Below are 26,915 nucleotides of genomic sequence, written 5' to 3'. Positions count from 1 at the left end.
AAATTGAGAACATGAAGCACTTTTCTCTGTTTACTTGTTAAGATTTCCCATTTAATAATGGTTTCTATTGTTTAATCCATAAAGGTGATTTGTAGTATTTTAGTCTCAAGTCTGCTCTAAAATATTATTAGCATTAAAATCCAGTAATTCAAACATTCCCAGAGATACTGTCCACATAAAGAAAATTGCTCAAAGAAAAGTTACAAAAACATTTAGACAAACAGGTTTGTAATATTTATTTTCACTGCACATACATAGCATATATACATGTCAGTAACATTCGGTTACTGCTTAACTTTGTTACAGCAGATGCTTATACTAGAACAGCGACTTGGAAATCAAACTTAAATGAGACTGTATTAAAAGAAGAAAATGAATTGCACTTTTATTACAAATTGTTTTCCCAATGCTTCCCCAACATTGCAAGTAATATGCTATTAAAAATCTCAAGAGTTGCAGTCCATTTGTGCATGTATTCTTTATAATAAATTCAGATGAATTATTCTCCAATTTTACTCTAAAATGGGATAAATTATTGACCTGGTATTACTTAAAGGTTCATTACATGAAATGTACTAACAACTAAGACTTTATATAGCAGCTATTCAAACATATAAAAAGGGCACCATGCTTCAAAATATGGGAAAACGTTAAAAAGGTTTATTGTAAGATAAAAAGTGTTGGCATTCAGCTATAAAGCCTTGTCCACTACTTACATAAATGACTTAAAATAAAGATCACTGCACATAATATAAAGGGCGGGGTCAATGTGTGTATTTTCAGTAACAACAGTATGTCTATTCTTCACAGATGAGTGTTTCCATGACAAACCTGTTCTCAAAGTGTCGAATCTTTCGGCAATTACTTGCTTCACGCTTCTGCATTCCTGTTGTGGGAAAGTGAATAGAATATAATTTATTTATTTATTTTATTTTATTTTTTAATGAGAGTTGCCTTTTGCTTCCTGTGAAAACTGTTGTGAGGGATTCTGTCAAACTGGAGACTCTGTAGGTCATTAATAGGGAACTGGGTTTGGCCAGCAGGCCAGCTCCTTATCTCCCCCACCCTCAACTTTGACCACCCACCCATCAATAGCCGGGCATCACAATGACATGTGCCTGGTGTATGCCAAAGTTCAAAGGAGGTAACTGGAACTGTTACAGCAACTTCCTTTAGAGCTGCTCCCAGCTGATGGGTGCTGGGCCTTCAAAGAGGCTCCCTGTGACTTCCTATAAGCTGATAAGTCAGTTATAGGCAGAAAGTATTCAAAGTGCTGGTGAAAATGTTTTGAATGCAAACTGCTTTTCTGAAAAGAAAAGTTCAGTTTTTAATTGGAGTGGGGTTTTTTTGTCTTTCCTGAGAAAATGGCTTAAATTCAAACCACCACCTTCCTTCAGGCCCCTCAGCTGCACTAGGGCATTGATGAGCACCTGCAAGACACAGAGGCTACTACAGATAAACTACATGGGAGAGTCAAGATAGGAAGGATGTGAAGGCTGGAGGCTGCAAATCTACAGATGTTGGATGATGCAGGGAGCTGCAGACATTTAATGAACTGAAAAGCAGACACAGCGGCTCTCTCAAGACTTGCTCTGAGCAGTCTTATGAGAGTTGCTCATATGTACAGTTCTTGTTGAACCAACTTGATGCATCTGATATTGTTGTCCTTTAATCAGGATCGCCATACCAAGTATAACAAATCTAGGCTCTAGAACAGGCTACCACTAAATTCAGTTTTGCCACAGCATAGCTCACAGTTTCTGCTGCCAAAGGCAGGCAAATGCAAGAAATGCCACCTTATACCAGGGGTAGCTAACACTGGCTCTCCAGATATTGCTGGACTACAACTCCCATCATCCCTGATCATTGGCCATGCTGGTTCTGGCTGATGGGAGCTGGAGTCCAACAATGTCTGAAGAGCCACAGATCAGCCATCCCTGTCATGTTCTTCCTACCCATCCGAAGAGCTGTGGTGAAAGCCTCAACAGTTAAAACTTTTGTTAAAAATTGTGAATAATCAAGATTCAGGTAAGTAGCCATGTTGGTCTGATGCAGTCGAAATAAAAAAAGTAATAAATTGTCCAGTAGCACCTTAGAGACCAACTAAGTTTGTTCTGGGTATAAGCTTTAATGTGCATGCACACTTCTTCAGATCCACATCAGGTATATAGTCTTCAGATCCACATCAGGTACTTCCTTTCTTCTGTGTCCCAAACAATGCTCCAGCAAAATTAGTCAATTCTGTTCCAACATACCACAAGATGCTACAACTCATGATTCAGCCCAAGTTAAGCAATTTTTAGTCCCCTGATTTGAATGGTAAATGTTTAACCTCATGCCTGTCACCCATTGAAAATAATGGTGACTTGGCTTACATCTGACTGGTGCCCACTGCACTGTTGTTAAATCTTATGCAAAGTGCTTGATGCATGATTCAAACTGGCAAACTGGTTAAATAATCAAGTACCATGTGAAATAGGTTTTATGTCTTTTGCCCATGAGTTCACCATTCCATTTATACGTTTATTATTACAGTTCTTAGTGAAGCATATTCTCTGAATCAGACCACAGTGCTAAACATGCAATTACTGATATCGCAACAGTGCACAAGGCACAATATTCAATGGCACAAAAAACTGTCCTCAGTGCTAAGAGTTGCCATGTGAGAATGTAACTATTTAGCATGAGGGCCAACAAACGCGATTACACTTGAACTGCAGCAAAGTTGCAAAGTCTCAGGCTGTCACAATATGAATACAGAGCACTGGGACGCTACCCTTTCACTATTTTATATGGCGCTTAACAGGAGGGCCATCACCCACAACAAAGTTGAGGTACCTTTCTTTTTCCCCATCCACATGCCAACCATACCTTTCAGCATTTCCTTGCGCTGCAATTTGTAGGTCTCTTTGCCACGACAGAGGCGATAGATGAAGAAGCCCAGCTGATCCACATTTTCTATACGATCAGTAACTATCATCTGCTCATGAATCAAGTAGGACTGAGGCAAGTATGTTCCAGCCTACATCAACCCAAATAAAAGTGCAACAGTATAGTCTCAATAATGTTAATGATGTCAGATGAGTCGTTTTTACAATTGCTCTGCGGGGAAAAAAAGTTCAGTTCTGCAGAATGTGTGTTGGAGGGGAGGGACTTCTTGCAGAAGGTAGAAGGAAACTGCTTTTTAAAAATACTCTTTATCAATTTTGCACACTTTAGAAAACAATAGAGGAGAAATGGTGAATCACATTTTGATGGACAGTTGATATAAATAATCATAGATAACTATTGTATCATATATTTCTGCAAAGGCTAATGTCAAGGAGTGTGGCAGTTTTGCCCTGTTAATATATTCAATCAGATCTCTCAAAGCTGCCAAAAGGTTTTTGGCTTAATGCTACCACTATAACACTATTTTTTAAAATAACCATAGCTAGGGTTGCCATATTTCAAACAGTGAAAATCCAGACAGAAAAGTTGTTCTACTTTTTTTGGCCAAACTTGTTGAGCTTTTTTGGCCAATTTTTTTAAGGAAAATAAGCAAAACCGGCACTACCGACAAGGTCTGCCATACATCCGGATTTTCCCAGACATTTGACCGATTTCCACCCAGACACAGCTAGAGACTGGAGTATTCTGGATATGTCCAGGAAATTCCGGACGTATGGCAACCCTTCCATAACTAAAGTGAACTGCAATTCTCTCAATTTGGACAATTTGGGGAACTCAAATTTAAACTGAAAGGTTTTGGCTACTAGCAAAAATGGCCCTCAAGACAAGATTACTTTAAAAAACGAGTATTAATAATTTGTATTAAGATTTTTCAAAACAACTGATTAGGACCAGGTTACTTCAGAGACCCCCTTAACTCTTATCTACTCAGTAAGTCACTGTGTTCTGCAGGACAGTTTCTCCTTGATATATCAAAAATATCAGAAGCCCAGTCAACCATAGCTCCAAGCATTGCTTTCAGCGTGACCACCCCTATTCTGTGAAACAGCATTCTTGTTGAGAAGTTGTTTGAATGCGTAAACAAGTTTTATGTATATGCTATAATGTAAAAATTAACCGATTATAGACAAGGTAGCCTTAAACCACATTCTTCAAACAATGTAATTTATGCTTTTGAATTGTGTACAGTGTTATTAATTTTTTTTTAATTCTTAAAATGAGTTTATAAATAAAAAAATTAGCTAATGAAGTTACAACATTCTGCTGTCCTGTAGTACATTAAGTGCTCTTTCATGTTTACATACACTTATATCTCCAGTATGAAAGTTTAATCATCTAGCCTGAATATATTAAAAAAGAAACGTGAATTTTAATCATACCTTGATGTTGATCAACAACTCCAAAAAGTTTTTAGGCGGCATAACAACCGACGTGTTTAGAGGAATAACATAGCATTTATCCAGGCTGAGGTCAAGGTAAGCTGTAAGTCTCTGATGAGAAGATGTCACAAATAGCATGTTAGTAATTTTAAACATACAAAATTATGTATGAATAATCATTCTAATTGCTACTTCATTTTCCGGCCGAATGCCTGCCTTTGCAGATACTATTTGTAATGTCCCTTCAGATAAAACAAAACTAGCACTAAGGAAAGTCCAGCCTTCTGTGCTAGTTTTCTGTGGTTGTTTCTTCGGGGGGGGGGGGGAGCAGTGTCTTTCACATTGGGAAGCACTAAAAAAAACGTGATCCAATTACCTGCAGTGGCACAAACCATTCTGCCAACTGAGGTTCCCACCACCCCATTTTGCTGCATGAATATCCCAGGCCTAATTTAAGAAGTGCAAAACATAATAAAACCTAGTACTTTTTATGTACTAAACGTTTTCAAATTGTAAATGTGATGGTTTTCTGGGCATGTGATTTAAACTATTTGGAGGAGAATTGTTATTATGCAGTACAACCCCCAAGTTCCAGGCATCTCAAGTCACATGCAAACTATCCAAAATGGTTGATGACACTCAAAGTGTGCTTAATGTGATTTTCCTTATTCAACTCTCTAAAATAAATATCAGATTAATATGCAGGGTTCTATAATTATGTGTTGAATTTCAGTTACTACAGTAAGACAACCCAATTTATGCAAGGTAGCCAAATCATAATTTGAGGGTTTATTCTAGAGCAGTAAAAAAATTGGAGAGAGGGGGAGAGAGAGAAGGGGGGAAATTTCATCTAAAAGTAAACTCAAATAGCCACATATCTCATCAGTTGAAAGTACACTGAGGGTCCCTAACCACTGAGAATGCTGGCTCAGGCTGATAGGAGTTGGAGGGCAACACCTGAAGATCACAGCATCCGCATTCCCATTCTGCAGGAAGGAAACTGCTGGATATAACTGACTGTATGGAGGAAACTGATTAGTTCACAATGAATACCAGAAACATGAACTCCGGGCGGCTGCTAGTTTGAGTCTAGAAATTTATTATTATTACTAATAATAATTATTATTTTCCCCCAGCCACTCTGGGTGGCTTCCAGCAAAAGATTAAAAGTACATTAAAACATCAATCATTAAAAACTTCCCTAAACAATGTGGGTGGGGGGACAATATAAACAGTGCTGCTCAATCATAGCCATGTTAAAACAATTTGCTTTCCAACTGCTTTCTATGGGCAGCTCTCACTCCCACTGCAAGGGAGATTAAAGGAACTGGAATTTGGGCAAATGATGCAAGTCTGATGATTGTGGGAAGATAAACCATGGAACGTTGAAAAGGGAGTAACAGAAAAAACAATGAAAAAGGGAGTGAGGATGCTTACCTGCACAGGCCCTTAAAAGCATTACGGCAAGCAGTGAATTACCCTCCTCACTACACTACGCAGCAATAAAATGTTGTTCCATACCAATCTGAAGCACTTTTGCACAGGAAGGAAAAAGTGGGAAAGTGCCCATGGTAAATTCCAAGCAGTGCGAGGTTCCTGTTTCAGGCTGGGTGAAGCCTAGAACAGTACTTCTGTTAGGAGCAAGATGCACTGCAACGTTTTGCTGCAGGGCTCCCTTGTATTCGCATCATAATTTTTTTACCATAATCAGTGGTGGGGGGTGGGGGTGGGATCCATCATTTCCTTGTCTGGGACATGAATTAGGGAAGAAAATCAGGACTTTTGTTAAGGACTGAAAATTCCCATTTCCATACCTGCCACATTCCAAACCCCAGGTTCCCACAAAACCTGTTGTTCACAGGCTTTAGAACATGTTCAGTGGTTGCCGTTATTGCAACTATGTTATTGCACAGGAACATAGGAAGCTGTATTAAACTGAATCGTATCATCAGTCCAGCTAGCTCGAATATTCTCTACTAAACAAGGATGATGAACGGCCTGAGCATTTTTATCTGGGCTCGAGACACTCCCTGATTTTGAATGCATTGTGGCATTGGCAACAAAATTAAATATACAACAAGTTCTGTCAACTGTCAGTGGCTAGTGGTCCTCCTCTGGCTTCACCTGCCCCATGCTGGCCTCTCTCCAATTTCACAATACAGCCTCTGCGCCAGCGCGTTCAGCAATCAGTGCCAGTATCTGAGCATTACTGGAAAAGGGCATCATTTCCAATACAGCCTGAGCACTGGATCTTCAATGAACTCATCAGGAGTGGCAGTTCCATCATGAAAGGGTAGAGAAGACAGCTGGAGTGTTTTGCAATAACTCAGGGCATGAAGCTGCCATCTCAAAGCCCCTGGAGCACCTTGACGTGGCAGTTCCCAAAGGCTACGTAAGGCATGGCACATGAGAAGCTGGTATGTGTGTGCTGCTTGAGTGTATGCATCACTTTTGTGTCACTTGTAGATGCATGTGAGCAGAGGCCTTATTCATGATGGCACTGCCCTCTCCTGGCATGCAGCCTCCAGAAGACTGGTCAGGAACAAGTAAGATCCTCAGGTGAAAATACGTTGCCCACCCTAGTCTATGCCGCCTGGCAGCAGCTCTCCAGGTCTCAGATACAAGCCTTTCCCAGCCCTGTCGGAGATTTCAGGGACTGAACCACAGCCTGCTTTTGAAAGTCAACACAACCAATCCATGGCTACAAACAAGCATATGGCAAGAACCTCTCACTCGCATTACAGACTGTCCTTACCCGGTGAAAGTCATGAACGATATCAGCTGGATCACTGTCAGCAAATTCTGGAACAGGCACACTGATGAACTCAACCTCCTGCTCCTTGAGGATTTGAATGTTCTCTTCAATGATCTGGTAACGGGGAGCTGGGGCGCCTGAATCTGGCTCACTTAATGTTAAGCCATCCTCAATATACTTTATTCCACAGAAGTAAACGCCATTTTCCTAAAGGGCAAAGTTAAAAGTGAAGCAAATATTATGCAAGCTTTCAGGCACCCTTAAACCATTAATATGTACCAGACCCCTTCCCAGTACTATGTACCAGACCCCTTCCTTATGCACTAAAGAGCTCTTTTTTCTTTCATCTCAAAGCTATTTCAAGAAGCATAGTGGAGGGGAGGCAGGGCATGAAGAGCAGGTGAAATCCAGGAGGTCCATGTGTCCAGCTAGAGACAGGAAATTTCTGGGGGGGGGAATCAATTAAAATATCTAGAAGTTTTAAAGTCAATTAAAAATACTGTGGGAGTGGTTTGGGAAAACAGAAATACATACATTATGGATTCTCTTCTCAAACCTAGACTTACATCTCCTAAGCTTACATTTTTAATGTTTGATTTTTATTATGCTTTTATGAATTGGAAGCCTCCCAGATTGGCTGGGGCAACCCAGCCAAATGGGTGGGGTAAAATTATTATTATTGCATGTTCTTAAAAACAATAAAATATCACATATAACTTACTGTGTTTTTGCGAAATGCACTGGAAGCTTTGCTATAAATATTTATTATATCCTATTTTCTTAACAGGAAAATTTAGATTAAAAATAAAATTTAACAGTTTAAAATTGAAACTATGAACACTGTAGAAAATAAAGAAAAGTTTTATTATGAAGGTTTGGAACCAATATTTAGACCAGCATTTGGTGAAGAAACTTTGGCTTTTAGAGGAAAAAATTCTAAATATTCTTGTACTTAGAGTTTTCCTATAGAAAAAAATATTCCTATTAGTCATGCTTCAAGTATGAAATCAATAGATGTTATTTCAGTTTTGACTAAGTCTGGATCCAACTCAATGTATTTAAAGAACTGCAATAAATTTGGATATTACTGTAGCATAATTATAAACAGGAAGCTGATGTCATGTATGCACATAATTGATTAGTTATCTTGAAGCCTGAATTATTTATATCCTATATAATTGAAAATAACAGAATAACTCATTTATTTTGTCACATCTAATCATAATCTTTCAGGTGTATAGCTTTGGATTTTGAACTTTAACTTTGAGCTTCAAAGATTTGAAAAAAATTGAAAGACGTTTCCCCAGTTTTTCATGTTAAGTTTATTCCCTGATTGCACATATGCCTTTTCAAACATGCATCACATTTTTCATTTGATGCACAATATGGAGGAATCTGAAGGGTGTTATAGGCTATAGTGTAAAGATGTTTAGCAGTCATGTTGCAGGGGCAATATGGTTGATATAGGACTACTCCTTTAGCTCAAATACTTGACGTGTTCTGCATTCTGAAGCTTTTAAAGTAGTTTCCAGCACCGAATCCCTACTTAGCAATTCAGAGAATTCAATCAGCAATCACTAACATTATTGCCTTTGAAGCTTGTATCTACTTGTTTTGAAGCAGTGAGTTGGCTGAAAAAATATTTCAAAACAATGGTTGAAAGAGGATTTCATGTATCATTTTGAAAAACTTTTGCACAATTTTTTATTTTCTCTCAATTTTCTCATTTTTCTAATGGAAAAGTTCATTGGGGGAAAATAAACAGATCACCTCCCAATCTCTACTCCATCATACCCTTAAGCCAGGGGTCAGCAGGGGGCCGGTCCACTGTCCCTCAGACCTTGTGGGGGGCCGGACTGTATTTTGAAGGGGGGGAAATGAACGAATTCCTATGCCCCACCAATAACCCAGATGCATTTTAAATAAAAGCACACATTCTACTCATGTAAAAACACGCTGATTCCTGGACCGTCCATGGGCCAGATTGAGAAGGCGATTGGGCCAGATCCACCCCCGGGTCTTAGTTTGCCTACCCATGCCTTAAGCCTTCCTATCTTGCCTCTGTCTCAATCTGTGCTCGATGGAAGAAGAGAGCTTACACAGGCTTGCATCTGTGCCTCAACTCTCCCAGTTCTGAGCTTGAAGCACCTATCTGTAGCTGAGCTCACAGCAGCCATTAGATGCAGATGCAGAAGAAGCATCTATCCTCCCTCTATCTCTAATTTGTTGGGGAAAGGTTTGTTTCAGCTCTCAATTCCAAGCTTGAAGCTGGAAAGAGGAGCAGATTTATTATCCCTGAGCTCATGCAAGGTTTCAGAGACCTAGCTTTGGGAAAGAAGTGTCCTAACTGAGGAGATTTCACCCCTCCCATACACAAGAATCTCCTGATCATCTCCTGATGGTCTCTGCTGACTCTCCAGAGAGAAGGAGGCGTGTCCTGCCTATCTACTTATTCTGCCCAGCAACATATCTGTGTGTGTGTGTGAGAGAGAGTCAGTCAGTCAGTCAGTGTATCGGAGAGAGTGAGAGTGTTGGAGATCCTAGAGATTAGGTTGCTGCTAAGAGCAGCTGCAGACTCTCAGTGTAGCATTGATTTATGCTTAGAATATTCAGCTCTGTATATAGTTTTGTATCATAGTTGTAGTTATAGAATAAAAGGAAGATATTTTACAGAGCTGCTCTCTGAGTGGTTTATACTCTGCAAGACTCTGCAAAACTCTGCTGCGCAACGACTGTATTATTGAGACAGTGAATCCGGTGCTCTCAGCTCTGAGCTGTGAGTCCACAGCACTGTGACCGTTTCCTGTGAGAAGGAGGTCTCTGGCGGTGCTACCCAGCTCGCCTAGCCCAGTCGGGGTTGAGGTGCAAGAGTCCAGTTGGTGCACTGGCTCTAGGGTGATGCTGACATTGGTTATGGGCCCAGTCGTTGTTCCAGTCGTCTGACCTGGCGTTGTTCCAGTCATCCCAGGCGTCCCAGTCGCCAGAGGTTTCTGTTGCTGATTGCCGGACGGTGGAACGGACGCTGCATGCTGGACTGATTTGCGGTGCCCAGAAGCAGAGCTGTTTTGGAGCAGAGTGTTCAAGCTGCCGCTGTTGCTCTTGCTGCTGCTTGATTTATGGAGGTATGTTGCTGACTGCCAAAGGAAGAAGATAGCATCCCTGTTTGCCTGTTAATTGCGCTCTGAGTGGGAGAGAGAGTGGCTGAAGGAGTCAAGGCTTTATCTGTGTTGCACGAGGGAAGTGTCTTGCTCTAAGTAATAGCAGACATGGCCTGTGCACATTCTGGCCAGATGGCTCTGTCCTTTCCTCTCCTCACGCCTGAAACCTATGCAGTTTGGCAAGTAAAGATGAAAGCGCTTTTACAGAGGGAAAAGCTATTTCACACGATAGAAGATGACCCTCCAGATAAGGATGATGATGATTGGGCTGAGTGGCATGCTGCAGATATGAAAGCCCGAGGGACAATTATTTTGAGTGTTTCAGACCACTTGCTGGTGAACTTAGAGGGTCAAGAGACTGCACAAGCTGTTTGGCATAAGTTGAGAGATATGCATCTTAGACAAAATGCTGGTTCCAGTGTGATTTTCTTTAAGAAGCTGTGCAGGCTGCAGTTGGAGAAAGGTGGTGATTTGCCTAGCCATCTATCTCAATTAAAGCGTCTCAGACAGGACCTTGTTCAGCGAGACCTGGCTATTTCAGAGGCTGTGTTTGCAATGCTGATGATCAATAGCCTAGATGAGTCTTATGATGGAGTGGCTGCCCAGATTTCCACAATGCCTTCTGACCGGCTAACAGAAGATTATGTGTCTAGCGTGCTCTTGAATGAGTGGGATCGCAGACAGGCTGTTAAAGAAAGCCGGGACTGTGCTGTTAAAAATATGCTTGAAAATGTGCCTGAGTCTTCAGCAGGGGAAAGTGAAAGTGAAACTGCTGCTGTTAAAGCTTTGAAACTGAAGCGGTGCTTTTCGTGTGGAGCACAAGGCCATTCGAGTTTCCAGTGTAAGAAGTCTTCAAAGAAGAAGGGAAACTTCAGAGGCAGAGGGGGAGGAGGACGAAATCCCCATGCACCTGCTACTTCAAAGGCCTTGATCTCTCGCTGTTCCAGTCAACGTGGGCGGAGTTTCTTCGTGGTCGACTCTGGCTGTTCAAACCACGTGGCCAAAGATAAGAATCTCTTTGTTCAGCTTGAGAAGCAAGAGAAAGAAATTCATCAAGCAGATGGGACAGTTCTCACAAGTATGGCTCAGGGAACTGTGTTCTTAAAGAGCCTGAATGCAACTATTAAGAATGTCCTGTATGCGCCTGGTATTCAGGACAATTTGTTGAGTGTTTCCCAGCTTGATCGTCAAGGGTTTAAGGTGGTGTTTGCTAAATCTCGCTGTGAAATTCTTAGAGATGGCAAGCTCATTCTGTATGCAAAATGTGTAAATGGATTGTACCAATTGCCTTTTGTTTCAGGTACAGGCACTGCAGAAGCTACTGAGAAAAAGTGTTGCAATTTAACTGTAGATAAGAATGAGAAGTTGCATGACCAATGTATTCATTATTACCATCGCGTTTATGGTCATTTGAATTTCCAGGCTGTGGCAAAAATGCCTGATATGGTTCAGAGTATGAAGTTGAAAGAATGTCCCTACCACATGAAATGTGTTTCTTGTGCAGAGAGTAAGGCAAGGCAAGCTCCCAAAGGTACAGAGTCTGGGAGAGAGGCCAAGAAACCATATGAAGTCATTCATGCAGACTTAGTGGGGCCTCTAGCGCTCTCTAGAGGCAATTCAAGGTTTTTCATGGTTCTGATAGACTCCTATTCGAAATATGTTTGGGTCTATATGCTGCAGAAAAAGGCTGAAGCCTTTACCAAGTTTCGCCAGTTTTGTAAATGGCTCAGAAATGTACATAATGAGAATGTACGTTGTCTTTTCACAGACAGGGGTGGAGAGTTTTGTTCAGAAGAGTTTGAGAGTTTTCTTTCTGAACAGGGCATTGAGCATAGGACAGCCACGCCCAGATCACCCTGGCAGAATGGTTTATGTGAGAGAGTAAACCAGACTCTGCAGCAAGGAATCAGAACGCTGTTACATGATTCGGGGCTACCCAATCCTTTTTGGGCCAAAGCTCTTTCGTTTTTCTGTCATGTGTATAACAGGAGATACCAGTCTAGTGTAAATTGCACCCCATATGAGATGCTTCACGGAAGAAAGCCATGTGTAAAGCATTTTAAAATTTTTGGTTCGGAGGTTTGGGTGCACACCTCACAGGGTGACAAACTGAGCAAGCGTGGAGAACATGGTGTTTTCCTAGGATATGAGAAAGGGTCTTATCGTGTTCTGATCACAGACACGAAAACCATAAGGCTGACCAGGAGTATTGATGACAATCCACAATGGGACAGAGTTGGCGTTTTTCAGTGCCATCCCATTTGTGATGATGGTGCAAAAGGGGCAAAGAAAGTTAAGAGGGAGGCAAGTGTTATTGGTGATGATAATCCTGATGCCAATGTAGTTCCAGATGATGGCACAGATTATCAGAGCCCAAAAGCCTCAGGTGAGTCTGACACTGACTCAGACTTAGCAGCTTCATATACTTTAGCTCCCCATTCTCCCAAAGAGGAGGAAGCACCAGAACAAGAGGATCAAAGAGTTCTGCGCAGGTCCGAGAGAACAACCAAGGGTGTACCACCGAAAAGGTTTTCTGGAGAGTTTGCAAAGACTGCGGTCACGAGCAACTCTGGTGGGGTTTTCAAACCTAGCATGAAGTGTGCTGAGAGTAGTAGCACAAAACGCTTTATTTATTTCCTTACCTGATATTTGAAGGAAAGCGTGTATTTGAGTTCTGAAAAATGGTTTGTTCAAATCTGCCTAATTAGAAATGTCAATTTGTATCTGAGAGGAATAAATGTGTGTGAAGATTTTTCCAGAAGCTGCTTATTCATTTGTATTGTAAAAGTGTTATATGCCAGGAAAAGAGATACCTGCAAATATGTTAACCAAGGTTGTAAGCAGAGAACAACTTTTGGAGTGTATGTGTAAATTGCAGTTATGTTAAAGATTCTTGAAATGGTCGGATGAAATGGGGGAGGATGAGGAGATTTCACCCCTCCCATACACAAGAATCTCCTGATCATCTCCTGATGGTCTCTGCTGACTCTCCAGAGAGAAGGAGGCGTGTCCTGCCTATCTACTTATTCTGCCCAGCAACATATGTGTGTGTGTGTGTGTGTGTGTGTGAGAGAGAGTCAGTCAGTCAGTGTATCGGAGAGAGTGAGAGTGTTGGAGATCCTAGAGATTAGGTTGCTGCTAAGAGCAGCTGCAGACTCTCAGTGTAGCATTGATTTATGCTTAGAATATTCAGCTCTGTATATAGTTTTGTATCATAGTTGTAGTTATAGAATAAAAGGAAGATATTTTACAGAGCTGCTCTCCGAGTGGTTTATACTCTGCAAGACTCTGCAAAACTCTGCTGCGCAACGACTGTATTATTGAGACAGTGAATCCGGTGCTCTCAGCTCTGAGCTGTGAGTCCACAGCACTGTGACCGTTTCCTGTGAGAAGGAGGTCTCTGGCGGTGCTACCCAGCTCGCCTAGCCCAGTCGGGGTTGAGGTGCAAGAGTCCAGTTGGTGCACTGGCTCTAGGGCGATGCTGACACTAACAACAACTGATTTGGGGCTGGCAAGTAAAACCAGTCCCCCAAAACTGATGATCCCTGGCCATACATGTTAAATGCAGGAACTTTCCTTCCAAAAAAATTAAAATTAACATGTGAATTAGCTCTAAGTATACAAGGGGTAGCGGTTAAAATATGTTGGAGATTTTACCTTCACCTTTTTTTAAAAGAGTTAAAGTTGGGTAACTAGCAGAAAATTGTCAAAATAGTACCAAGAGAACAATTAAAGTATTTACTCATTTAAGTCATATATTCAACCTACCTGGAATGCAAAATACTTGTATAGATAGGCACCCCCAAGTATCACCACAGCAAGCATAAAAGCTAATCCAAAACACATACACCAACACCAAGCCCTCCTTTGTGCGATAGGTACCACGCCCTCTGGATCCTATAAATATAGAAAGGGAAACAGCAATCAGTTGTGTCCATCAAGCATTATAAGGCCATATAGATGCATGGATATGTGGTTCTTTGTAAAGGCGTAGGGTGATACCAAACTAAATCACAGTCAGAGAGTACACTCATTGAAGTCAAAGTAGATACACTCTTTACTTCTAGTACATACATTGTTTACTTCTAAGTAAAAGTGGTTAATATGAGAGCTTTGAATTGTTATCTTGTATATTTTTTAATATTGAAATTGCTATATAACCGGGGGGGAGGCCTTCTGGGGAGGGTCATGGCAAATTGACCAATTTTTGGACAGCTCACCAACAGAGATAATTACGTGGTGAATGATGAAAGCCAAAGCAATCCTGGTTATTGAAATTCACTCTAGAGATAAAGAGTAAATGGGGGTTAACCTGAAAAAGCTGCTGCCTGAGTCAGAAGACTGAGAAGCTGCCAGCTCCTAAAAACCTAGAGGGGGTGGGACTTAAGATCTCTGAAATTGAGAGGTTTAGCTATCTGTCAGCGGAAATTTACATCTAGTGTGTGAGCTACTTTCTGATTTTGAGAAGAGTCAATTATAAAAGGCTAAAGACAAAACAAAAAGCATGCTTTAATTTTTTAATCCAAGGAAGTTTTTAAATGGGCACAGGAGCACTCTAAGTGTTCTGTTTTTAATTTTCTGCTTCTCTAAGGAAGATTTGCCTTGAAATGGAAAGTAATTTCTCTACTTAACAGTTCCTCCCATGGGAAAGAAATTTTGGTCTGATAAGGGAGAATGCTGTGAAGATCTTATGGTGGAGGCGGGAGATTGAATTTCTTAAGGTAGAAACTGTGAATATCTTAAGGGAGTGGCTGGGTTGAACCATTAACAAGACCGAGTATATTCAGTATGGCAAATACATTGCTGGGCATTCCATTAACTGTTGGCATCTTACAGTAATTATTAGATGAGCAATTAAGAGAAATTAGAGCTGAAATGATAAAATGGGAAATGAAAACAGGATGAAATAGAAAATGGAATTAAAGAGGACTCAAAGGCTATGGAAAACAAGACTGATAAATGACTGCCAGAACAGGAGAGTGAAATGGTATAATTGAAGGCAATAGATGGTGAAATGGAAAGGTCCTTCACACAGTGTCTAGGAGGAATGAAACAGCCAAGGAGTGCAACAAAGCCATGGACGGAGAGATCAAGAGACATCCTAAATTGGCAGAAAGAGTGTTGAGAAAGAAAGGATTCTGTGTACAATTTGGAGTGAAATCAGCTGGAACAGCTATCAAACCTCAAGCGCTTTTCTTGGGAAAAAAGAATGGAAGAAGCAGAAATGGATTTCCCCCTCTAAATTAGGGTGGAAAATCACAGCAAATACAATTATATAATGAACACACACTGTTCGTATAATAAAGTGCATTTAGTGCAATAATATAAAGACAACAGAAAAAGCAAAAACACCTGCTAATGGCAATGGCATGGGTTGTGTCCAGACCAGACTAAGCTGTTCGTTGTACACAGGTCACTGTTTCCATGTGCACACTTTCATCCACACATGACAGCTTGCAATTTTTATCTCAACATCCACACTAGTGGGCAGTGCTTTATGGGATGTACTTGCACGGTATGCTATTGTCCCCTCCATTCAATTAGCCCTTCCTGCCCTCCTTACATTCCAGAAACCTGAGGTGCACTTTGGGCATGCTTGCAAGTATCTGAGAAAGAGAAACAGACAGACACAGGCCCTGCTTTGTCTTGAAGATCAAGTAACTGAAAATTGGTCACATCTCTGTAAGCGTATAACCACTGCCAAGCTGGCCCATCCCCCACTTCCACGCTTGTGCTGAGAAGACATTTGCTCACAATGCACAAAGCTATGCTGGCTGCATCACTGGTACTGTAGGGATAAATCTAGCTAGAAAGCAAGGGTACTCGAACATTTACTTTTTTTAATACACATTTTTCAATATACCAGATTTGCAAAGGTATGTGTGTGTAGTGAGGCGAGGTGAGAATATTCTCTGCTAGAAAATTCTCTGGAGAATATTCTCCACAAACTGTAAATTCTGATGTAAGAACCAGTTTTACAACTCACATTTAAAAAATCTAGTAAATAATAAGTCAAGCTGTGATATTGCCAGTGTAAGTAATGAATAATGATTTTTTTGATCCAGTTACATTATTTGACATGGTGTCATTCACCACTGACAGTTCTGAAATGTGAGCTACAGAAAACAATTTTTTTTTAGTTTTAAAAATGCTATTCATTTAATCTAATAAACATTAGAATTCGTATGTATTTCAACTATATGTAACAGCCTTTTTTCTAATTTGATGTGACCTTATTCTTAGCAATTCCATACCCCTAGCCATACAGTGTGATTTTTTTTTTACAGAAAGTAGCTTTAATGCTTTATACACTTAAAGTACCCAGGCCTATAAAATTACATGTAACAGCATGTGAGGTGGCCTTGATTTAAACAGCTTTTCATTTCTATATTATTATTTAGTGCCAATAACTGGTTTCTGCAGTGCCATTTAAAAGAGAGTGACATACTGAAATATATTATCATATAAAGATAATATATTTAATGTTAATGGCTTCTTTTTTATATGTATGCATAAAGTTTTGTTTATCAAGCTGTGTTTTAGTCACCAAAATAGTTAAGTGTTAGAGCTATTAGAAGCACAGGATAGCCTATTACTGAATTTACTTGTATCAAACCTTAACATGCCAATTGTATTTTTTGCCTTGTCCTATAACATGTACATGTTCTAATGGAAGAATAAAATATGATTTAACTACTGAGTTTCCTTATACCAAACCTTAACATGACAATTACTGCTGCCATCACTTTAGAATGGTGAATTCTCCTATTTTAAATGAAAATTCTCTAATATTCTCAGTAATTGAGAATATTCTTGAGAATTTAACATCACTGTGTGTGTGTGTGTGTGCATGCAAGTGTGTTGCTGCAAAGCAGCCAAGAACTTGGAGTTACTTGCAGAATAGTCTGTCACCTCCTTGCACCCCTTGTTTTCCTTTCCTGACTCCATTTCCTGCAATTTTTAAAATTAAAAAATACAGTTGTTTCATGCAAGAGCAGTTCTGTGCAAAAGAGATTTTAAAAACCAACAACAATCACTACGAATGTGCCTTCAGCAACAGCCAGTATAAAAAGAGCAAGCTGTATCCTTTCTGTTGGGTTGATGAAACCTAAATAGGAAGAGCGGGTGAGGCCACCACATATGAAAAAGAACCCACCAATACTATATGATCCACGGTGTCTACTATCAGACAACGTTCAACTTTATATTTGATTTTCTTCCCATATCAGATTATCTTCAGACTGGGAAAATCTGAATTTAATGAGGGAAATGTACTGTTACGTGCCACTCCAATCTCTACACAGTGAGAGAATCCATAGGTTCCTGCGCTTTCCCAAAGCTTGGTTTTCTTTGAATGAAGGTCAGCATTAGCTCTGCAGCAAATCTTATTTATACTGTATTCACTTATTTCGTAAAATTCATACATTGCTTGATTGTAAAACCCTAAAAGTGGTTTACAAAATGATAACACAGTAAAATCAAGAAAAAAATCACAACCCTACTTTAAAACAAAAGTTAACATAGTGAAGCAGATTAAAATTACCTAGCTCTTGCTTCCCCATTCGTTTCCAAGGGAGCCCCCAAAATCCAGCACAGAGCAAACATTTTTCTGTGTCTCCAGCACAAAAACCTCAGGTTACAAACACTTCAGGTTACAGACTCTGCTCACCCGGAAGTACGGCTTCACATTAAGAACAAATTAACCAAAGGTACCACTGTACCTACTTTTATCTTCCAGCCAGGTGGGGTGTTGACACCCACCCATTTATTTCTATGGCAACCTCTTTAGACTGGTAAATTGCATTACTTAAACAGGCAGCCAAAGTCATTACCTTAACAAAGGAACTGGTTTGGCTTGTTTCCTCTTATATATTCTGCCCCATACACAGGATCACAGGTTTGGAAGGAGCACAGAACATCATTCAAACTACTCCCCACCCAAAGAAATCCCTCTTAACAGTACAGTCGTACCTTGGTTTTCAAACAGCTTAGTTCTCAAACATTTTGGCTCCTGAATGCTGCAAACCCAGAAGAGAGTGTTACAGTTTGTGAGCTATTTTTGGAAGCCGAACATCTGATGGGGCTTCTTCCACAGCTTCCGATTGGCTGCAGGAGCTTCCTGCAGCCAATCAGAAGTCGCACTTTGGTTTTCAAACATTTTGGAAGTCGAATGGACTTCCGAGGTATGACTGTAGAGGCTGCCACCACAAAAAAAGACCAAACCAGCTTCAAATCCACATTACACTTCAATGTGGATAACCCCATAGTGAGCCAAACCAAAACAACTTACTGGATCCATTTAGATTTTTTTATAAAACAATTATATGTAAAGCTCTTATGTTCTACTGATGGGCTGCTTTGCTCTAGCATATTTGATGTACACCAGGCACGTCCAACAGGTAGATTGCAATCCAGCAGTAGATCACTGGGATGTCTGTGGTAGATCATCACTGGCTCCCCACAAAGAAGCTCAAGAACTCTGGCTCCTCTTAAAAAAAAGCTCAACTTCGACCTGAACCCCCCCAAAATGGGGTAGATCACTGCCAGTTTTTAACTCTGTGAGTAGATCGCAGTCTCTTGGGGGTTGGCCACCCTTGATGTACACTAACACTGAAAGAAACAAACAAAAATCTCCCCAAGTGGTGCTCAACCTGATAAGAATTTAAAGCATCTCTGCAGGAAAATGCAAGAGGTCAAAACGGTTTATTTACTACGGTAGTAGTATATCGCCCTATATCTGCAAGTCAGACCAGACCCAAATGCTTCCAACATTCAGCACAGGATATTTATGTCTCTTTCTCTTCTTCTTCCCCACTTTTCACCATAGTCACCCAGAGTGCAGGGATGTTTCCAAAACTTAGGCTGATAGTCTCTGTCTCCCCAGGATCCTTGCTTAGGTACACTGTGCAGATCTCCATATCCACAAAGCAAGTACCATGTTGCAGTTTGCCGTCCTCTACTGGGAGGTTCAGCTGCATCTCATGCTCTACCAACTGAGCTATTCAAGCCAGAACTCTTGGCACCCAAGCTTTCTCATATTCTTTGGGGATTGTTTCCCGAAAGAATCCTCAACACAAGGAAGATGGATTGCCTTTTGATAGCACCTACTTTACTGGGCTGAAGCCTAGCACAGGGAGTGATGTCTCAATGGTTATTATAGTTCTACACATAACTTTTTTCCAAAAGGAAGTTCCAAAAGGTACACCTGAATGGAACCGCATCACCAACATATATTATTCAGATAATGGAAAGGTGTTGGGATCCAGTGCATCATGCCCAACATGTTACACTCATAAGTTAGCAATTTCAAACAGCCTGTTCTAAGCATGACTTAGGTCTGTGGCCTAATCTGCATTTTCTGCTAAATCAAACCATAGCTAAGTGTGAATGAGCAAAAGTGCAGGCACAGCAGCAAAGGTCAGAGCTGCTTTGCTTCTCTCTTTGTCTTGCCCCATTCATAACATGGCAGCAGCAGGATTGCAAGAAAAGTGAAACAGCTGTAAATGTCGCTGAGTACATTCATACTCACTCATTAAATTGGCTTAGTGTGTTACATGGAAAGTGGACCAGTAAGTTTTCAGCACTATTAGCATGGTACTGAGTCTACACTGCCAGGTAGATAAGGACAGCAACCTAAATTGGAACATGTAAAAATATATGAAGGCACTACAGTGGTACCTCAGGTTACATACACTTCATGTTACAGACTCCGCTAACCCAGAAATAGTACCTCAGGTTAAGAACTTTGCTTCAGGATGAGAACAGAAATCGTGCGGCGACGGCATGGCGCCCCATTAGCTAAAGTGGTGCTTCAGGTTAAGAACGGACCTCCAGAACGAATTAAGTACTTAACCCGAGGTACCACTGTATTCTCATACAAGATTTCATTTAGAGTATATACATTTGTGCATTCCACAGGATTGTTTTAAAGGAGGTCAGGATATGTGGATTACCCCAGATAGGTAAAGGTAAGGTAAAGGACCACTGGAAGGTTAAGTCCAGTCAAAAGTGACTATGGGGTTGTGGCACTCATATCGCTTCAGGCCAAAGAAGCTGGCGTTTATCCACAGACAGCTTTCTGGGTCACATGAGTAAACCGCTTCTGGCACAACGGGACACTGTGACAGAAGCCAGAGCACACGGAAATGTCATTTACCTTCCCGCTGCAGTGGTACCTGTTTATCTACTTGCACTGGTGTGCTTTCGAAGTGCTAGGTTGGCAGAGCTGGGACAGAGCAACAGGAGCTCACCGCATCGTGCAGATTTGAACTGCTGACCCAAGAGGCCAAGTGGTTTAGACCACAGTGCCACCTGTGTCTCTTTACCTAACCCCATATACAGTGGTACCTCGGTTTTTGAACAGCTTAGTTCTTGAACTACTTGGAACCCAAACGCTGAAAACCCAGAAGTGAGTGTTCCAGTTATTGAACTTTGTTTTGGAAGCCAAACATGCTCCACTTTGAGTCCCGAGCATCCACTTTTAGTGTTGCGCTGCTAATTTGTGTCCTACCATTGTAACTGAAAAGTTCCTCTTCCGGTTTTAGTATTGTGCTGCTAATTTGCGCCCTACCATTCCAAAAGAAGTATTCTGTTTCTGAGGTGTTCTGAGGTGATATTTGGTGCTTTTATTTTTGCTATTTTTGGTCTTTTCGTTTGTGTGGCTTTTTCATTTTTGTGGCTGACTTGTGACTTCATTTTTGTAACTGTGTAGAACCCAGCTCAGCTACTGATCGATTGTGTGACTGCGGAAATGAATAAAAGCAGCAAAGGCAAGAGAACCATTAACATTGTTTATTGCTTTCATTTTATGGATCAATGGTCTCGTTAGATACTAAAAGTAATGTTAAATTTCTGTTTTAGGGGTTGTTTTTAAAAGTCTGGAACAGATTAATCCATTTTGCATTACTTCCTATGGGTTTTGGAATGGGCTTCTGGAACGGATTAAGTCTGAGAACCAAGGTATCACTGTACTGAGTAAATTAACAGCAAATGGGTCAAAATCTACTTGCTATGCCACTGTACTCCTAGTCTATTTCCTGGCAGCAATCATATGTAAATAGCTAATTCAGACCAGTGAATCTGAGCCATGCTATGGCAATGATAGGGTCACTTTTGCCCAGTCAAGGTAATCCATCATTTAGCTTATGCTAATAAAAATGTATTTTGGTATTGATTATGATTGATGTTTTAATGAATCAAGCCTCTCTCTGCAGTTAGCATGTTATCTGGAGTAGGTTTTACATAGCTTAGACTCCACCCCCCAGGAAAAAACTCTGAAACAGCTGTACATTTTTAAAAGTATTGTTGTGGAATGGAGAGCAGAAATCCTTCAGCCACCTTCCCAAAGCCAAGTAAACAGTCTCCAGACTTTGCAAATGAGGTGCCAGGACTCTGGGACAAGGCTGGAGCCCTCATGCCTCCTTCCCTCAGTGACCCGACTTTGGTGAAGAGCGAGGGCTTTGGGAATGTCCCAAAACCCAGTAAAGGAGGCACCACCTCACTTACTGGGGTCTGGAAAAGTCACAGGAGGGGCCTGGAAAGCTCTCGGGGGCCCCCCCAGGTCCTCCCCAGACCCCAGTATGCAGCCCCCTACTTCACAGGAAGGCAGTTCACCAGGTTCCCAATTCTGCCTTTGTGCACGGACCCCTGTAACCAAACTCTTGTGTAAGTGGCAGGTCCACTGTACAGAAGTGTAGGCATCAAATCTGTTCATTTTCCAGGTAATGTTCCAGGCAAGGCAACAGTGAAAAGTGCTGGGCAAGGGGGGTTGCTTTTGGCTTAGTCCAGCTGATTGCATTGCCCAGTTGATTCTGTAGCTCTTGTTATGAAGCAAGATTAAATCGAGTCAGAGAGGAAGAGTGAAACAACATCAACATACCAGCAAAGTTTGTATGCTTGATTTCCTCCTTTAATTTATTTAATGCTAGGCCCTTGCTGGATAACACAAACCAGCAACTCAAGGGAAATAAAAAAGGGTCATCCCTACCTCAACCCCACAATAAACTGTTTAGATCTTGGATCCCAAGTAAGGAATGGGGGGGGGGGGGGAGCAGCAGCTTCTTAAACAGCTGTTACCAAGACCAAATTAACCCCCCACCTTTCCACATCAAATGATAGCACCAACTTTGCAAAAGATCTTTGGTCTACTGCAGCTAAAATATCAGAGGAACTGAAGATAGACAGTTGGAATCTAACACAGTATACTGAGCAGATCTAACTGTGCCAATTGACATTGAAAACATTTTTTAAAAAGTAAAAGTCACTAATCTCATAATTAATTTTTGCCTCCATTTTGAAGAACAATTGTATATCCCTTTTCCAAACTGCTTAAACCCAAACCTACGAATGCCAAATTTGGAACCATGGCGAAAGTTTCAATACTGTAGCTTGATGTTGCTGAATCCTATTTCCTCTTTGCTATAGTAATGTATATATGTATAGTTGCAGCATAGAGAACTATAAAGTGTAAATATGAACTGTTTAGTCTTTAGAAAGTCAGAAAACACCAGACTATTTTAACTACCATGTACCATCATTATAAAATGGTAACCTAAAACTTATCAGAATGCTGCAAGGCAGTTTTAACTTGACTGGGATTATGGAAATTAAATGGCTCATCCACTGCCTTATTGGAGATTAAATTCATTGCTTCACTGCATAAAACTAATGATTTACTTGATGTCATCACAATTTGGTACAATATGACCATCACGTGGCAATGTGAAGAGCAATTATTAATTTTAACATAGGTTTTCCTTGATTACAGACTACTTCATCAGCTACGTTAAGTGTGCTTTTCAGCGGGCAGAAATATAGGTCTAAAGAAAACCGGTTACACTCCCTGCACTTGGAGGAAATGCCAGCCATGAAGCTTCCGACATAATAGACCTGTTCGTCTTCGCTGTTTTTTTTGCGGCAGCATCCTACCCGTCTGGGCACCTGGCACAGCAGCGCTTCACCTTCCTCCGTCTTGCTGCAAGAGACGCGGCGCCCGGAGCAGGACGGATCTGCCCACGCCCGTCTTTCCTTCCCTGCTAACGAGGCGTCTGCGGCGTAGCGGACCGAGGCCCCCTCGGCATCCCCAAGGGCCCCGCCGCCCCCCGGGCTGAGGAGGCAGCTCCGAGCGCGGCGCGGAGAAAACAAGGCCGCCCAAGAGCAGGGGGCGAAGCTCGGCGGCTCTTCCCGAGTCAGCCATTTTAGATCCGCCCCGAGCTCTTCCTTGGCCTCTCCGCGGCGCTTGCAAGGCGCTCGGCCGAGACCCAGGCGCCGCTCTCCGCCCGGGCCGCCCTTCCGAAGGGGCCTGGCGGACGGAGCCGCCGCCCCGGAGCCCGCCCGCTCACCTTGGCGCCGGGGGGCAAGATCAGCACTTGGCTGCAGCCGCCCTCCTTGCTCTCGTCCTCCTCCTTCCGCCCCGCGGCGTCCTTCTGCGCCAACGCCGAGTTGAACGACACCTTCACCATGATGGCGGCGGCTGAGGGGCGATCCCGGGAGCTTCCGGCTCTCCGCTGGGCTGGCGGCGGCAGAGGGTGCGGCTGGGGCCTAGGTGCGCGCCGCTCCTGCGCCTCTGCCTCCCTTCCCTGCGCTCTCCGCCTCCGCCTCCCCCTGGCTCAGGCGCCCAACCAGCCCGGCAAGCGACCGCGGGAGAGGGCGGGCCGAGGGAGGAGCCAAGGCCGCGCCGGGCCCGGGGGAGCTGCCTCAGGAGCCACCCGCAGGAGAGGCGCGCCAAAGGCGGGCAGCAGGCGGACGGCTCCTCCTCGCCTGTGGCTGTTCAACGGGCCGGGCCCCGTTGGGGCAGCTCGCCCGGCTGCCTCCCCCCAAACCCGCGCCTGGCCAGCGGAAAAAGAAAGGAAAAGAAACGTCTATCTCCCTAGCCCGCAAATAGGGCAGGCCCAGGGCTTTCAGAGTGAACCGTTCCCAGTGGGATCAGGTGTTAAACAGGCTTGTGTTGTCACCCCAACTCGTGTTTATTATTTTCATGGCCATGATCCTGCACATTGTCAAACTCCCCACCGGGGTAGAAATCATTTATCGAACAGGTGGAAATCTCTTTCATTTGAGTAGGCAAAGAGTAAGGTCACCGTAACTTCCGTCATGGAGCTTCAACATGCTGAGGACAACCTAGTGTGTGCACACTCAGAGGATGAGCTCCGAATCATCCTAAATATATTTGCAGAAGCTTATGAAAAGCATGGCCTATCACTCAACATCCGCAAAAACCAAGTGCTGCACCAACAAGCACAAAACACCCCTCTGCAGCGCCACAAATCTAAGCATAAATCGCTTCTACCTGGGCCACAAGGGCTGACATTTATGCTGAAATCCAGCATCGCCTGAGCTCTGCGAGTGCAGCTTTCTCCCAGTTGAGGACTGGGAGATTTGCAGGGAAACCAAAATGCTTGTTTACAAAGCTATTGTACTAGCAACCTTACTGTAGACTTGTGAAACATGGACCACTTATAAACGCCATCTCCAACTCCTTGAAAGATTCCATCAATGGGGTGTCTGAATTTTTTTTTTTAATTATTTATTTATTTATACAACAAGAAAAAACCACACACAAAAACCACAAATACCAAAATACACACAAATTACAAAAATAACCATAGACACATAATTTTCTTGGCAAACAATAAAACATCTGTTGGTCTTAACACTAAAGACCCAACTTCCCGTCTATTCCATATTTCAAATTCATATTACGTATTGCCAATACACATTTTTTTTCATAATTAAACTTATTCTCAATAAATCTAATTTCTTCTATCTACCTAGCAACTATCACTGAAGTTCCTCGAATGCTGCAACAGAATTTAAACTACTATATTTATTTTTCAGATATTCTTTGAAAACCTCCCATTTAGAAACAAATTCCTGTTTGGATTTATTCTTTATTTTTTCTGATAAACCATCTAATTCGGCATATTCTGTCAGCTTTTGGATCCAATCTTGTATAGAGGGGATTTCATTACTCTTCCATTTTGCTGCGATCAAAACTCTTGCTGCCGCCGTCGCATATAAAAAGATACCCTTCCTCTTTTGTGGAATATCCAGATCTGTTATTCCCAGGAGGTAGGCCTCTGGTTTTTTATTGAAAGAGATCTTTAGCATTTTTTGCAGTTCTGCATGTGTACTCTCCCAGAATACCTGTATTTTCCTACATATCCACCACATATGGTAGAATGTTCCTGAGTCTCCGCATCTCCAACAATTACTTGACACATTTTTATACATTTTTGAAAGTTTCCATGGTGTTAGATACCATCGATGTTGCATTTTTTGAAAGTTCTCTCTAATCGTGTAACAATTTGTGAATTTCCAATTGATCTTCCATAAATTTTCCCATTGGGCCATGGTTATTGAGTGGCCAAAATCCTGGGACCACCTCACCATTGCCACTGTTACCTCCTCCTCCTTGACTGTCCAGTCAAGGAGGAGTCGGTAAGTTTTGGAAAGAGTTTTTCTTTTAGAGTTTACAAGATCAGATTCGAATCGGGAAATTTCTGCTGAGAACCCCTTTTGTTTGTCAGATTTAAATTTTTCAAATAACTGATGGTATTGGAACCAGTCTGAAATGTGTTCTCTTATCTCCTCAAAGTTTTTTAATTTTATTTGGTTATCCTCATTTTTTAGAAGTATTTTATATGTTGGCCAGCTTTTCTGAGTATTTTCCGTTTTACTGCTATGGCTTCTACTGGAGAAGTCCACCACGGGACTTTAGGCTCCATCAGGTCTTTATATTTTTCCCATACAGCAAAGAGTGACTTTCTTATTATATGGTTGGTAAATTTTTTATGAATTTTCGCTTTTCCATATATTAGGTAGGCGTGCCATCCCCAACGGTTGTCAAAACCTTCCAGGTCCAAGAGGTCCGGATCCTGCAACGTGTACCAATCTTTTAGCCAGGTGAAACAGGCAGCCTCGTAGTAAAGTTTTAGATCAGGTAGGGAAAAGCCTCCTCTCTCTTTTATGTCTATTAAGATCAGGTGTTTAATCCTAGGTTTCTTCCCTTCCCACAAGAATTTGGAAATTTCTCTTTGCCATATCTTGAGACAACCTGCTTCACCCAGTATCGGAATCATTTGAAATAAAAAGATTAATTTTGGAAGCACATTCATCTTTATAATGGAAATCCTACCCAGAAATGTTAATTTTAGTTTACTCCAGATTACCAAGTTTTTTCTAATCTCTAACCAAGTTTTGGTGTAATTATCCTGAAATAAGTTTATGTTCTTGGGGGTGATCCAAATACCCAAGTATTTCGCTTTTGAAGAGATTTTCAGGCCCAATATTTTTTCTAAGTTGTCCTTTTCTTCTGTGGTTACATTTTTAACAGGCATTTTTGTTTTTGTTATATTCAGTTTAAAGCCTGCCACATCTCCAAATTCTTTAATCAATTCCAGCACTCTTTTCAGACTTTCTTTAGGGTTTTCAGTCATAACAAGTAAATCGTCTGCAAAAGCTTTAATTTTATATGTTTTGTTTCCCAGAGTGATGCCTTTAACAAGCTCATCCTTTCTTATCTGATTGTTCAAGACTTCCATCACCAAGATAAATATCAGTGGTGACAGTGGGCAGCCCTGTCTTGTTCCCTTGTTTATTTTGCACTCCTCAGTAATTCTTCCGTTGATGATCAATTTTGCATATTGTTCCGAATAGATGGTATTTATTCCT

At 41.6% G+C, this 26,915-nt stretch overlaps 1 protein-coding gene across 1 annotated transcript; it reads right to left on the bottom strand.

The window, feature by feature from the left end:
• Nucleotides 1-211: 211 nt before the first annotated feature.
• ITM2B (integral membrane protein 2B) lies at nt 212-23,834 on the bottom strand. Its single transcript, XM_081019264.1, has 6 exons — nt 23,585-23,834; nt 14,013-14,141; nt 7,087-7,293; nt 4,332-4,442; nt 2,872-3,022; nt 212-886 (listed from the first exon to the last, which is right to left on the bottom strand). The coding sequence occupies exons 1-6, from the start codon at nt 23,702-23,704 to the stop codon at nt 798-800; spliced, it is 807 nt and encodes a 268-aa protein (XP_080875390.1). The 5' UTR covers nt 23,705-23,834; the 3' UTR covers nt 212-797.
• Between the last annotated feature and the right edge of the window lie 3,081 nt (nt 23,835-26,915).

This window comes from Podarcis pityusensis, assembly GCF_964106645.2.
Source record: "Podarcis pityusensis genome assembly, chromosome: 1".
NCBI classification, from domain to species: Eukaryota; Metazoa; Chordata; class Lepidosauria; order Squamata; family Lacertidae; genus Podarcis; species Podarcis pityusensis.
The sequence above is the reverse complement of the archived record's forward strand: the minus strand, read 5'-3'. Positions and strand labels throughout refer to the sequence as shown.

Excerpts from the sequence above, each read along its gene's own strand:
- ITM2B (XM_081019264.1), bottom strand. The coding sequence starts at position 23,704 with ATGGTGAAGGTGTCGTTCAACTCGGCGTTGGCGCAGAAGGACGCCGCG. Across the intron at positions 14,142-23,584 it reads TCTTGCCCCCCGGCGCCAAG|GATCCAGAGGGCGTGGTACC; the intron begins GTGAGCGGGCGG and ends CTATATTTATAG. Across the intron at positions 4,443-7,086 it reads TCGTTCATGACTTTCACCGG|AGACTTACAGCTTACCTTGA; the intron begins GTAAGGACAGTC and ends TCTTCTCATCAG.